This window comes from Ictidomys tridecemlineatus, chromosome 12, assembly GCF_052094955.1.
Source record: "Ictidomys tridecemlineatus isolate mIctTri1 chromosome 12, mIctTri1.hap1, whole genome shotgun sequence".
NCBI classification, from domain to species: Eukaryota; Metazoa; Chordata; class Mammalia; order Rodentia; family Sciuridae; genus Ictidomys; species Ictidomys tridecemlineatus.
Genome location: NC_135488.1, coordinates 59,677,577 through 59,692,772, shown reverse-complemented (window position 1 = coordinate 59,692,772; position 15,196 = coordinate 59,677,577). Strand labels below are relative to the sequence as shown.

The 15,196-nt window shown below is 39.8% G+C and overlaps 1 protein-coding gene across 5 annotated transcripts in view; it reads left to right on the top strand.

Moving 5' to 3' along the window:
• The window catches only part of Tet3 (tet methylcytosine dioxygenase 3), a 100,116-nt gene that overhangs the window by 57,596 nt on the left and 27,324 nt on the right, over positions 1 to 15,196 (top strand). For all 5 annotated transcript variants that reach the window (XM_078028996.1, XM_078028995.1, XM_040271259.2 and 2 more), the window contains one exon: positions 14,064 to 14,154. In XM_078028996.1, coding sequence (XP_077885122.1) covers positions 14,064 to 14,154 — 91 coding nt within the window. The remainder of the gene's footprint in view (positions 1 to 14,063; positions 14,155 to 15,196) is intronic.

Genomic DNA, 15,196 nt, shown 5'->3' with positions numbered 1-15,196 from the left:
CCCCTCCCTCCCCTCCCTCTCTCTTTAAAAAAATAAATAAATAAAAATAAATGGGAATCTTGTTTGGTTTAAAATAGAGAAAAAGACTAGCAGGCACTTTGTCAAGTGATTGTTTCTATGGTCAGACTACAGGTAACCTTTCTGAATTTTTTTCTATGACAAAAATATGTATTTTATAATTGAAATTTTAATTTTTAAAAATATTTTTTAGTTGTAGTTGGATACAATACCTTTATTTTATTTATTAATTTTTTTTTTAAATGTGGTGCTGAGGATTGAACCCAGCGCCTTGTGTGTGCTAGACGAGCACTCTACCACTGAGCCACAGCCCATTATCTTATATTAGACAAAGGTGCCAAAAACAAGCACTGGGGAAAAGAGAGCCTCTTCAACAAATGGGGCTGGGAAAACTGGAAATCCAAATGCAACAAAATGAAATTAAACCCCAGTCCCTATAATCGATATTTTTAAAAGTGCACCCTAGCAGTAGCATGGAAGATGGGTTGGTGGAGGGTGGTTACCCTGTGGCAGGAGACTGGTGGCTGTTGAGAATAACAATATTGGTATTTATGAAACACTTGCTCTGATCCAGGCATTGTGCCAGGTACTTTACAGTTACCACCTCGTTTAATCCTCATAACACTTGTATGAGGTGAGGACCATCAGTGGCTCCATTTTAACAGCAAAGAAACAAAAGTCAGATTAAATAATTTCCCAAGGTCATAGAAAGTTGGAAGTGAGATTTGAGCTCAGCAGCAGGACTCCTGACCACGTGTCATTGAAATTGGTTGAGAAACAAGCCCTAACTGCACCAATGGCGGCAGAGTGAAGAAAGCACAGAAGAAGGGATTTTCCCTGAAACAATTTTTGTGGAGACTGAGGGTTTGTGATAGGGAAGCTATCCTGGACTCCAGGGGTGTCTGGAGCCCTGCATCTGCTCAGGTGCTTCATCAGCTGGGGGGGAGGTGGGGGTGGGGATAACTCTGCCTTTGTGAATTCAGGCTCAGGACAAGGCTTAGAGATAAAGGTGCTCACTCAAGGATTAATCATAGATAGGGACCATCCTGTATCCCCCAGACTCATCCCCTCACCCATGGGAGACAGAGAGGTACACATGGCAGGTGCATATAAGGAAGAATTTGCCATGGATGCAACAGTAGCTGAAAAGTGAAGTCTCCATTAAGCATTCAGGATAAACAATTGATGATAGACGGTGAGAACAACTTTATAAAAGCATAACTAGTCCCTACGGCATAGCAAAGAAACCTGTTAGTCAAGTGTATTGGTTAAGTCTTGCCAATACACAATTTTGGCCAATATGGGCATGATATTAAACCCTAAGCACCAAGAGCATTGTTTTTCCCTTATGTAAAACTTATGAGTTTCCAAGAGTTTGAAGGGGATTCATCGAAGTACTAGAATTCAAGGCACCCTTGAAGCTTCAAAAAAGCTAAATTTAGATGATATGAGAAGGTAATGTCTTCCTCCAAAAAGCATGTGATTTTACAGTTTTGAGAAAACTTAAGTTGAAGCTCTGTATTGCATTATTGCAGGGGATGCATGGCTGTTGATATAGTTCTGTTACGTTGAAGCATGCATTCAAATGCTCCTGATCCCCTAGTGATCCTATAACACAGGGGCAGGATGTGTGCAGGCCTCTCTGCATTGTATCCATTCTCAATAATGTGGAAATTTCCCAGAGGAGCCACTAAGGTAGAGAATAAGTCCAAATGACTTTTTAGTGGGAAAAGCATCCTTTGAGATCTAGTCATCATTTTATAGACGAGGAAATAGTCTGTTAGCTTTTAAATGTTGTCCTGATATCTCTGAGGAGCAGCTGACAGGAAGCTGCAGAGACTAAACTCCTAGCCAAAGCAGGAAGCTAGGAGACACAGATTTTAGGGGCTACTATCCTAAGAAGTGCTTGAATTTTTTTTTTTAAGAGAGAGTGAGAGAGGAGAGAGAGAGAGAGAGAGAGAGAGAGAGAGAGAGAGAGAGAATTTTTAAAATATTTATTATTTTTTAGTTCTCGGCGGACACAACATCTTTGTTGGTATGTGGTGCTGAGGATCGAACCCGGGCCGCACGCATGCCAGGCGAGCGCGCTACCGCTTGAGGCACATCCCCAGCCCAAGTGCTTGAATTTTTAACCAGTTGATTATCCTGTCCTAAATAAGTGGTCATATGAAAAAAATCTTTTTTTCCAAGTCCAGTGGGTGTGGCTGATTGCAGTATCTGCCAGTTAACCTTGGTAGGGACCACAGTCCCAAATGGGATGACACAAAGTTATTTCTGTTTACAGTCATGTAAAATCTGTTTTCTGTAGTATTTTTGAGAACTTATTCCCCCTCCCTTGAATTCAGAGGTAAAGAGAAATGTCATATGAAGTATTTTTCAAGATGGTAGACTATTTGGATACCAATATAAAGGGAGTAGGCGAGTATCAGAGAGAACTTCCTGGAGGAGATGAGATCTGAATTTTAAAGGATCAATAGAAGTTTAATTGGTCAACAGGGAGAAGGTAACTATGTGTGCCAGGCAAAGATTATGGAGAAGAAACACATGTGTGTGGTGGGGGTGAGGGGAGTGAAGATGTGGAGATCACAGAACAAGGAGAAACACAGGTGGTTCTGAGGTGGCTGGTGTGTTAGACAAAGGACCAGGAGTAGCTGGAGAGGAGAGTTCTGGGGAAGAAGGGATGATATTCAAAGGCAGAGAAACCAATTTGCAGGTTCAGGTGACATTCAGGCAAGAAATAATGGGTGTCTGAACGAAGAGAGTGATGCTGAGGAGGAAGAGGAATAGATAGGAGAAAGAATAAGAAAAAGAATTTCTGCTTATTAACAGTTGGATGCAGAAAGAAGAGAGAAGGAGCAGGCACAGGCTCCTCCTAGGGTCCTGGGTTGGCTGATTGCATGATGGTGGTGTCACTTGCTGAGACTGCAAAACACTGGAGGAGAGTAAGTTTGGCCCTCCAGCCTTGGAGACTTCTGTGAGGGGTATCCCTGTAGAGTCTTGTTGGATCTGTGAAATAGAAGTTCTTCAGCAAACAGATGGGAGTTGAAGTTATAGTTCAGGTCCTTTCACTAGGCTAAATGTGTCTGAGATGGAGGAGACCACAGTTTAGAGGAGAAGGTTCAAACAGGAGGCTCTGAAGGACAAGTAGATGTGCCATGGAAAGAAATGGAGGAGATGGTAGGTAGAAGATCCAACAGAGGTTGGATTTCAGGGCTGAGAACAGATAACAGCATCGGTGCTGGGGAAGAATCAAGTTGTAATGCTTTGTCCTTCTTTGTCTGACTTTGTACATTAGTCTTCGCAGTTAATTTCCATGTTCCTTAGAACAGAAACTGTGTTGTATTTTTTAAAGCATTGTACTGATGTTAAACAAAGAACAAATACTCTACATATTTTTTGGTTACCTAGTCAACCTTACTCTATTTATGTATTTCACTCTACAAGGATGTCAGGTTTAGGCATGATCTTATTTTTAATTTTTGTTGTTGGCAAATGGGCGCATTTTTATGAAGGTATTTATATCTATTACCAGTAAGCCCAGCATGATGCCCATGGACTCATAAGTGACCTGAGATTTTAGTGTTAAAAAATTTGTCTAACATACCTGATCCAGGGTAGGTCCTGACCATCTTCTCATCCATTGCTGTGTGCTTATGACTATCAGGAGGCATCGTGCTAGTGGTTGGTTACTGACCGTCATTGAAGTGGAATCTAATTAGCTGTATATGCTTAAGATGTTCAGATTTAAGTCTGCTGATTACATTAGAAAACTGAGGCATTATAAAGAATTGCTTGGAAAGAGAAGATAGGTACAAATAAAACCCTTGTATGATTTTTAAAAAAAAATAATTATTTTTTAGTTGTAGGTGGACACAATATCTTTATTTCATTTTAATGTGGTGTAAGGATCAAACCCAGTGCCTCATGCACGCTAGGCGAGCGCTCTACCACTGAGCCCCAGCCCCAGCACCCCCTTGTGTGATTTTTGACATCTGAACATTTATTATCTCTCTGGACCAGTGTCATAAAAAAGAAGTGCCTCAGCTGTGCTTCCATGTACATTTCTACCCTTGAGTTTTCCTACTGGCAAAGTGTGGATCCCCTGGTCTCTGAGAGGGAGGGAAAGGTGTAAGTTTCATTTAGATCTGAGGATCCCTCTTCATATTAGGTAGTCATGAGTAATTTCTTATGTTTAGTAATCCCTTGCTGATGGCAGAAAAGATACATTTCATTCTCACCCAAACCTAGTGCAGAAGAACAGAGCATATTTTTCTATTTTAATGAGTGTAAAATTAAGTGCACAGGGTTAAGAAAAACACCTAGAGCCATATTATCAGCATTTTTTTAAAAAATTGAATTTTGCTCTTCTGAGCTGTCCCCCAGAGCTTTCTATTGAATATTTTAGGAAAGAGAACTCAATTCTTGTCTCACTGCTCAAAAAGTAAGACATAAAGCAAGTTTTTTCTTTAAGAGAGTTGAGTCATTTCTCTGCTCTGTCACTTTACCTTTATGGAGAAGGAAGAAATATTGCACTGGGGACTAAAAGGAAGAACAAGGACTTAACAGCAAAATAACAAAATACTCCTTTCTTAGAACCTGATGAAAAGAACTAAAAGAAACAAAATTAGAAGAGAAAGTCTCATCAACTGAAATTTGGCCAAAGCTACCATATTAAATCATGAATTTCAAGGGCTGTCTGCCAGTATAAGATCAAGTTAAAGGATACTAAGGTATACAGTTCCAGTGTTGAGAAGATGATCATGGAGGCTCAGAGGGAACCTACATCTTAGGGAATGGGTTGGAGACCACCTGTCTAGAAGGCATGCTCTGTGCAAAGTTGGGGTGCAAGCAGTTGACTGTGTCCCTCTAACTCCAGCTTCTGGTGGAGTAAGGTGTGGGATAAGGACAGTTGGCAGGAGAGAGGAGAAACCATATAGTAGGAGCCAACTCTATAGTTGAAGGCCAGCAACATCAAACAAAGGCCATTGTTCAGTATTTGCTGAACCACCAAACAAAAATCCTGCCAAATGTAAGGCTTTATTTTAACTTAATGTCTTATCAGAATGACCAGCTCATGCCCTTTTGAGGGAATAAGCCCAAGTCCCAAAGTGTTTGTCCCCATTAGGACAGAGTATATAATCCAACCCTCAACACACAAACACACATACAAATTCAGAGGCATTGGCTCCAGCAAACGGAATTCTCAGAGATGAAATTTCCCACTTGCAACTGTCCACAGCAAGCCACAGTTCCTCCAGCCTCTCTCAGACTGTTGAGCTTTTGAACTAATAATCAAAACCTCTACAACATACAGTTCTCTAACTTAATGTCTAAGTTAAGAATTTGAGCAGTAGTCAGGTAACCTGGAGTAGGATTCTACCCACTCTATTTTTGGATAAATGAGTCTAGATCAGTGACTTCCAATGAGGGGGAGACTATTTTTCCCCTCTTAATTGCCTCAAACAATATTTTTGGTTGTCATAACAGGTGAAATACTGCTGGCATTAGAGGTTAGGTATGCTGCTGAGCCTCCTACCAGACCCAAGACAGCCCTACAACAAATTATCTTCTGCACAATGTCGGTCATGCTGAGGGTGAGAAGCCCTTAGAAATAAACTTTCCTTATGAAAAGAATGATTAATGTACAAAAATCCAATATGGTACCTATTAAATTCTGTGGGAAAAGAGAGGAATTAATATAACACATAAGATGGAAATTTACCCTAGAAAATATAAGAATCATTCAACCAATTTATACTTTAAGGGAGGCTGAAGAAATGTTCACCATGAAATGAGAAATGAAAGGTGAGGTACTGAAGTTACAGAGTGACAAGAGTTATGGATTAAGTGCTAGGAGAGCACCATTACAAAGCACTTAAGACTGCATTAGGAGCTGCAAAAAGTAGAATGAAAGCTACAGGAAAAGCAAATCAGTGAGGATGGGGGACAAGCATGAGGGAGGAAGACAAGGAAAAAAACAGGAGTGAACGTAATCAGTGCAGATGGGGGGCTCAGAAGAGAGACCACATTTTATGGGAAACACGGGGAACATTTGTTGGTGTTCCCAGTGAGGAGCCTGGAATAAATCAATGGAAGATAAGAGCCAAAGGCAGCGGAGGACTTCGAAAGCTTTGATTAAGAAATGATCATAAGCGATCCTAGGAAAAATGAGTAAAAATAAGCAAATAATGATTCTGATGAATTTAATGAACTTAATGAAGAAGTGCCTACAAATTAATCATCAGGTTGGTGACATATACTTGGTTTTTCAAAGTATTTTTTTTCCTAACTTTTAAAAAGTTTTTTTAAAAAGTTCTTTTTATTAAAATATAGGGAAGAATATAAATCTTAAGTGTACAGCTTAATACAGTTTTATAGCAGTTATACCCTTACGTAACCAGAACAGAACATGACTAGCACTCCACAGTGCCCCTCATCCCCTTCCCCTGTGACTTACCACCTGTCCCCAACAGCATGGGCTGGCAAACTGTGTCCTGAAGAACAAATCTGGCCCACATCTGTGAGTAGAAATGTTTTTATATTGGGCTGGGGATGTGGCTCAAGCAGTAACACGCTCGCCTGGCATGTGCGGGACGCTGGGTTCGATCCTCAGCACCACATAAAATAAAGTCCACCGAAAACTGAAAAGTAAATATTTTTTTTAAAAAATTCTCTCTCTCAAAAAAAAATGTTTTTATATTTTTAAATGGTTGAAAGAAAACTAAAAGAAGCATACTATTTCATGTCTCGTAAAAATTATATGAAATCCAAATTTCAGGGTTCGTAAATAAAGTTTCAATGAAACATAGCCATGCTCATTAGTTTATGTATCATATAAAGTTTTTTTTAACACTATAGTATCAAAGCTGAGTAATTGCCACTGAGGCTGCATGCCCTGCAAAGCCTAGAATGTTTACTATCTGGCCCTTCACAGTGTGTGCTGACCCCTATCCCAAGGCTCTTTTCTAACTTCTGACCACACTGATCAATTTCATCTGCTCTTGAACTTCATATGTATGGAATCATGCATACATATGTATGTACTTTTCTGGTTTTCATTCAGCAGCGTGTTTGTGAGATTGATCTGTGTTGTATGTAGCAGTGTTGTTCATTCTTACTGTTGCACAGTATTTCAGTTTGTGAATATACCATTGCGTAGCTACTGGATCACAGATGGTCTTTTGGATTGTTCCCAATTTGGGATTAATATAAATCATGCTGATATGAAACATTCTTATACATGTCTCTGGGTGCATTTATGTACACATTTATGTATTTCTGCTAAGCTTGTCTCTAGGATTGAAATTGTGGGTGTTTAGCTTTAGTAGGTACTATCAGTTTTCCAAAGTGGTTGCAATGATCTAAACTCCCACCAGCATTACTGCACATCCTCACCAGCAAATACTGTCATCAGTTTCTTTGCCATTTTAGTAGGTATACCATAGTATCTCTTTGTGGCTTTGACATTTCCCCTGTTGACTAATGAATCCCATCACTTTGTCATATGCCCTTTTCTATAGAGTACCTGTGTGAGTCTACTTGCCTGTTTCTCTGCTGGTAAGGATTATTTATTCTGGGTCTGAGTTATTTGTTGAACATATATATTACAGTCCTCAGAGTAGAATGTTGAGACAAAACATTTGATCCAAGAAGTCTATACCCAATTAAATCACCATTCATGTTTGTAAAGGCTTCATTAAAACATTTCCAAATACACAAAAACTCAAGTTTTCTGGAGATGCATTAAAATGAATAATAGATGTCAAAGTTGTGGTATGAATTGGTGCCAGCAGTGAACATTAAATCTGTTCAAAAAAAGAAAAGTCTATGATAATTATTTTTTCTAAAACAAAAGGTATTTTCACTCATTTGAAATAAATTTATTTTTATGTTAAGTATCTTATAATAGAGAAGGGGAGACATTTATGAGCAAAAGGCAAAGTAAAGGAAAAGATGGGAGAAATTGCAAAGGTGCTTGCTTCTGTTCTTCTAAAAGTCCCATTAGCTTTACCAAAAACATACTCTAGATATTCCAGATCGCCAAAGGAGGTGCTGGTGAGAGGAAAAAAGAAAATACAATACCTATGGCAAAAATAGGAAAGAAAGAAAACAAGGAAGCAAATAAACTTGGAAAACATAAAATAACAGAAGACTAAATATATAACACTAAACATAAATAAATTCACCTATTCAGTTGAGGGTTGATAGCATTAAACAGCACTAAGGTGAACAAACTATTTCTCTATGGGAAAACATGCTAAGTGAAATAAGTCAGTCACAGAACAGCTGTATATATAGTACCATATATTGATCTGTGATTCCGAACACAAATATCACATAGAACTTGCCCCAAACTGGTTGTAGTGGTTCACACATGTAATCCCAACAACCAGGGAGGCGGAGGCAGGAGAATTACAAGTTCAAGGCCAACCTCAACAATTTAGCAAAACCCTGTCTCAAAGAGGGATGAGACTGTAGCTCAGTTATAGAACTCCTGTGGGCCCAATCCTCAGTACCAAACAAACAGAAACACAAAACACCCCATCTTTGCAAAGTGTCCTTTTCTCTCTGGCACCATAACTGAGTGCAAGTCCATTGATGCCTTTTGTTAGCTGCATAGTAGATCCAATTGCACTTCTGTGCAAGGTACACATGGTGTTGTGTAAGTTCATGGTGGTGGTTTGGCAAAAGGGAAGGCAAAGCCATACCCAGAGCACATTGTTGATGAGCACAGGCCTAGTTGGCCTCTATGTTGCCCTGTCACCTTTCTGAGTTTGTGATGTTGCCTAACTTATTCCTGTTTCTCTGTGCTTCCTGTGGGCTGACGGTTAGATCTGAGTACTTGATTGGGTTCTAGTGGAAAACGTTTTTTAAGTGGATGATGCCATGCTCCTCATTACATGAATCCAGAAGTATGCTTGTCCCACTGTTAGTAATGACAGTTGATCAGGAAGTTCAGCTTTTCATTGCTGTGACCAAAACACCTGATCAGAAAAACTTAAGAGGAGGAAAAGTTCATTGGGGCTCATGGTTTCAGAGGTTCAGTCCATGGTCAGCCAACTCCATTGCTCTGGGCCCAAGGTGAAGCAGAATGTCAGGCCAGAAGGGCATGGTGGAGGAAAGCTGTTCAACTCGTGGTAGCCTAGAAGCACAAAGAGAAAGGGAGGGGCCGGGGCATACCTCCAGTAACCTTCCTCCTCCAGCCTTGCCCCCGCTGCCTACAGCAGCCACTCAGCACGGTAGTTCTTCTAAAGTATTTATCCAGGATTAATCTACTAATTAGGTTACAGTTCTCATAATCTAATCACTGCACCTCTGAAAATTCCTGCATTAATACAAGAGCTTTTGGGGGCACTTCATAGCCAAATCACAGCAGTCACATGCTTATCCAGATCCCTATATTCCTTAAGTAAATTAATTTTTCATTAGAGATGACAAAGTGATAATTTTCTATCATTCCTTGTATATTTAAAAAGTAACACTTTTCTAAACATGGATGGATCTTGAAAACATGCTAAGTGAAATAAGTCAGTCACAGAACAACACATACTGCATGATTCCACTTATGTGAGGTATTTAAAATAGACTTGCAGAAGTAGAAAATAGAATGGTGGTTGCCAGGGGATGGGGGGAGAGAAACGGGAAGTTTGTTTAGTGGGTGTAACGTTACAGTCACACAAGATGAGAAAGTTCTGGAGATCTGCTGTACAACATAGGGCCTGTTGTTAACAGTGCCATGTTGTGCACTTAAAAATTCAACAGGGTAGGCATTACATCAAGTGTTATTACCAAAAGGTGGCAGGACTTGTCTTCATCATTTAGTTTGCTTCTACCAGAAATCCAGGATTATGTATAATTTTCCTTTAGTTATCAATTATCAGAATATAAAAGGTGGCTTAATATCACGTTTCCTCATACTTGGTGTGAGTGTGCATGTGTGTATACCTTTTAAAAACATCTTCAACATTTCTGAAATCAGCCTGTGGCTTGTACTCAGTGATGTCTTTGCAAGTTGTTGGCCGGGCAGCCGTTTTGACACCAGTGCACACATGAGCTGTGCTTCTGCCTTAGACCTTGAATTGATCGTTTCTTTGAGGATGCCTATTCCTTTTGGTGGATAATGATATTTAGAAATCAAAACTGGACAGCTAGGGGTGCTTAAAGTTACTAGAGTGTCATTGCTTTTATGCTCTTTGAGTAGAACCCAAGTTCATAGTGATTGCTACAGTTTAAAATAGAACTTGAATGTCCCCCCAAAACCCATGTATTGAAGGCTTGTGCTGAGCCAGAAACTTCTGGGAAGTGGTGGAACCTTTAGGAGCCTGGGCTAGTGGAAGAAAGGTCATGGGGGCCTGCCCTCGAAGGAGATGTTGGTACCTTGGCCCTCTTCTTCCTCTCTCTGCTTCCTCTCCCATAAACCACCCATGATGCACTGTGCCATCTAGGGCTCAGAGCCACAGGGCCAAGCAACCATGGGCCAAAACTTCTGAAATCATAAGCCCGATGAAGCCTTTCTTCTTTGTAAGTAGATTATCTTGGGTATGTGTCACTGTGATATTTATACTTCAAATTTAACAGAACAGGATTTTTACTTAATTTTTAAATTGTTATGCTTAACATCTCCTTTATCCTTAATATGTTAGTTCTTAACTCAGGAACCTTTAAGCACCCTATATAATATTGAATATACTAAAACAAAAACTATATGAACGAGAGATATTGGGAGTGTCAGAGTGTGCGTAGTATATACACACCAGTTTCATACTAGACGTCCCTCATTGTCAGATTTCTTCACAGATCTTCCCCCGACACAGACACATACTGGGGCAAGGGATGCAGTGTAAAGAAGCATGCTGTTGAGACACTCCTTGTTTTGCCTTGTAAACTGCTACAAGTGGCTTTGGTTTCGTTTGGCTCTTGGAGCGTGTCTGCCCTGTGTGTCTCACTTGCCCTCCCAGAGAAACCTGATCAGCCGGTTTCCAGGTTGGCTTGGTTTAGGATCCTCTTTTCGTCTGTTCCAGTTGCTGAATTGGAGTTGCCAAGATTTAGTTTGCATCTTCTCCTTGAAAATTCCCTTTCTCTGCCCTTAACCCTGGGAGTTTTGCGTTTTTCTAATGTGGGGAAGAGGGTAGTCACCAAAAGCTATATTAGGTTCTAGTTCCAGTGTAAGACCCTGTAGTCAATTCATAACTTTGCATTTTCTCCAGACAATAGAAACTGGAACGGAGCCCAGAAGTTCTGGCATGTTCTTCTATTCTATTTTCTGTATACCATGTGGTCTCCTAGCACCTATAAAGAGCTTCAGACTACTACCCCAACACCCACGTCTTCACACTGTCTTTCCCTAAACCCCAGTCTCTCCCAGCCTCTCCCCTCCTCCACTCTTCACTAGCAGACATCTGTAAAATCTGTTTTATGGTTCAAAAAATGTAAATTTGGAGCAGGTAGCTTTTAACTCTTTAGTTGAAACCATTCATTCTTTCAATTTAAAGCCCTAGTACCTTACATCTCATCTAATCCTCTATAATTCTATCATGTGTAAATATTATTTCAACTGCTTTAAGGCTTACAAAGGTTGTGCAACTTGTCCATAGTCACACAGTTTGTTTGTCAGAGCCTAGACAATAGCAACCTATTGAGTTCATATTATGTGCCAAAAACTGTGCTAATAAGCCCTTTATGTATTTTACACATGAAGGCATGAGAATTAGAGAGGTTGGAACATAATGCATCACGGCTGCCCAGGTCTCTGTCTGCAAGATCTGTGTTTGTTCTTCTGTGCCCCATTAACAGTTACATAATGGATTGTGACCCATGCCTGATAGTGCTTTGTGTATAAAGTGCTCTGAGCGAGTCCAGTAGGGCATCACAGAAAGGACAGCACTTAAACTAGGCCTTAAGGGATGAGTTTCTCCAAAGGGAGAAATAAAGGAAGGCACTGTTGTTAGTGAGAAAACATTTAAAGACACAGGGATACCGTGCAGGAGTGTGGGTGGCCAAGGCAGAATGCAAGGTCAGCAGGTTTGTAGAGATGCCTGAATGGCAGGGACCTGAGGACAGAGCTCTGGAGTTGGTGGTGGTGGTCTTTCTTTTATCTAGTATGGAGTTGTCAGTGGTAAGTTGTGTGAGCAGATTTCTGTTTGGAGAGCATAACTGGTGATGTTGGATAGGATGACTTTAGGAGGGAGGGGACCAGTTAGGAGACCATGGTAATTACTCAGGTAAAGACTGTCCAAGGGCAGTGGGGAGGAACGAAGTGCCTTCATGAGCAGATCATCTGCTGGGTTGTACACATTGCTAACCATTAAAAAAACACAAAAACAAAAAAACCCTCAGGAATACAAGTGAAGTCAGTTTAAACTTGCTCTTACTCTGTTCTTAGTGTTGGTAATAATGTATACACCTTTGTCTTGTGTCTGTGTAGGAATGTGTATGTGATTATATATGCATATTACACATGCTATACTGAGAGTCTAAATCTCCTTCTACTTAAGATACCTTAGAAATCATTTTCTCAGTATATTTGAAACCTTCTAATTTTAGCTACTTAATATTTTATTATATGGGTATGCCATAATATTTTTAACCAGTTCTTAGTAATGAACATTTAGTTCTTTCTGATATTTTCCTGTTACAAATGATGATACAGTAAATATTCTCATACTCTTATTTAATACATATGCAAGTATAACCAAATTCCTAGAAACAAATTTTTTGAATAAATTACTTGAAGTTGCTGAGTCAGATTTTGCATTTGTAGTTTTAATATATTGCTAAATTCCACACTACTTGTTTCCTATAACCTTGCCAACACAGTGAGTTATCTGAAAGGAGAAAATTATCTTATTGTAGTTTCATGTGTGTTTGAACCATTTGCTTTCTCCAAGATTCTTTTTTTTTTTTTTTATCCTTTTTTTCCCCAAGTTTTTCTTATACTATCGACCTTATTCAGCTGTAGTAGCTCTTGATGTATTAAGGAAACCCAGTGCAGTGATGTTCACCTGTAATCTCAGGGATTCAGGAGGCTGAAGCAGGAGGGATTGCAAGTTCAAGACCAGCATTTATTTGTATGTGGTGCATATTTATTTGTATGAGCGTGCCTCATGCACGCTAGGCAAGCGCTCTACCCCTGAGCCACAATCCCAGCCCCTGACCATGATTTTTTTAATAGACACAATCACAAATTAGAACTCTCTGCCTGGTTTGTTTTTTTTTTTTTTTAAAGAAAAACAACTATTTTGAAATAATATCACACTTATAGGAGAGTTGCAAAATGGTACAGAAAGTTTCTGTTTACTCTTTACATAGCTTCCCTTACATACTTATGGTACATTTATATATTTATCTTATTATACTGGGGATTAACCCAGGGATGTTTAACCACTGAGGCACATCCCCAGCCCTTTTTATGTTTTGAAGACAGGGTCTTGCCAAGTTGCTTAGGGCCTCGCTAAGTTGTTGAGGCTTCTTTTGAATCCTTCCCCAGCTGCTGGGATTATTATAGGCATGAGCCACTGCACCCAGCTAGAACTTCATTCATTTTTAAGGCTGACTAATATTTCATTATATGGTTATACTACATTTAATTTATCTGTTCATTTATTGATGGGCACGTGTGGTGTTATCATTTTTTGGTTGTGAATGATGGCTATGAATGCTGGCATTTGAGTCCCTTTGGAGTAGCTTGCTGACCCCTGGTCTAGAGTGTGTACATAGAAGGGGAATCACTGGGTCACACAGTGTGCAACACTCCAGCTTTACTGGGTGTTAGTGAGCTTAATTCCAAAGTGGTTAGTCCACAGTCTCGATGACACTTAGTTTTACCAGATTTCTAAATGTTTGCCCATTTGGCGGGTGTGTAATGATGCTTTATTATGATTTTCTGGTTTCTGAAGGGATTGAATACATTTTCACATGCTTATAAGTCATTTGGGTTTCCTGTTTTGTAACATGCCTATTAATTTTCCTATTGGTGGCTTGCCTTTCTTAATTGGTGTTGACTAATTGTTATCTTCAAATAATGCTTATTCTTGGTATTTCTGCAGAACAAATAGTGGAGAAAGATGAAGGTCCTTATTACACTCACCTGGGATCTGGCCCCACGGTAGCCTCCATCCGGGAACTCATGGAGGAGCGGTGAGTGATGCACAGATGTCCTAGAAGAAATGGACGTGTTGACAGAATATGCCTCCTACTAGTCAATGTGCAGAAAGGAAGCCCTCACTCCCATGTTGTGGCAGGTCAAATGTGGGGTGCTCACTTCCAGGAAGTCCTGGGTTTCTTTGAATCTGTCGATATGCCCCCTCATTCCTGAAATATTTTTACTGAAGGAACATGTTATGTGGGTGTATGTCCTGCAGAGTTTGTTTCCCACAGTCTGAGCTGTTCTTATCGCTTTCCTGTGATGTCATTTAACATGCGCTTCTTCTGTAAATCCTATGGTATGGTAATCAGAGCTAAAAGGTACTCATTGCTAATAGTAGGTTGTTAATTGTTTTTATTTTTACTTAAAAAAAATTTTTTTAAAAACTGTGAATTGAACCTAGGGGCGCTTTACCACTGAACTGCATCCTCAGCCTTTTTTATTTTTTTATTTGAGATAGGGTTTTGATAAGATGCTGAGGCTGGTCTCAAGCTATGATCCTCCTCCTTCAGCCTCCCAAAAGTCTGGGATTATGGGCGTTCACGACTTCTTTTTTCATTGTTTTTAGGTCATTTCAGTAGAAAAGCCTAAGTTGTATCTGTGGCTTTTTAATTTTTGTTATTTGCTAGGGGTTAAACATCTTGAGTTTATATTTGCACTCCCAATTCAAATTCAAGACTATAGAATATTTAATAGTTTTTTTTTTTTATTAACATGCAACTCATGTAGATAAGAGTATTTAAATCTATGTACATTTCATAGCAGTTAGTAAATACAAAGTTCCAGTCTGTGGAGAGGTAATACATCGTGGTGGCTGAGAGCGTGGATGCTGGAGCTATTCTGGGTCCAGTCCTGGCCCTGCCACTTACTGCTAAGTCCTTGGTAAGTCGTTCTCCTGTATGACTCAGTTTTCTCAATGACAAAATAGGGATGATCACAGAAGCACATACAGAGTGGGAGTATTTTGAGGATAAACTGAGCTGACGTATGAAAAACAGTGTCTGCTGCAAGCACCACACGGTGGGCAGTCTTTGC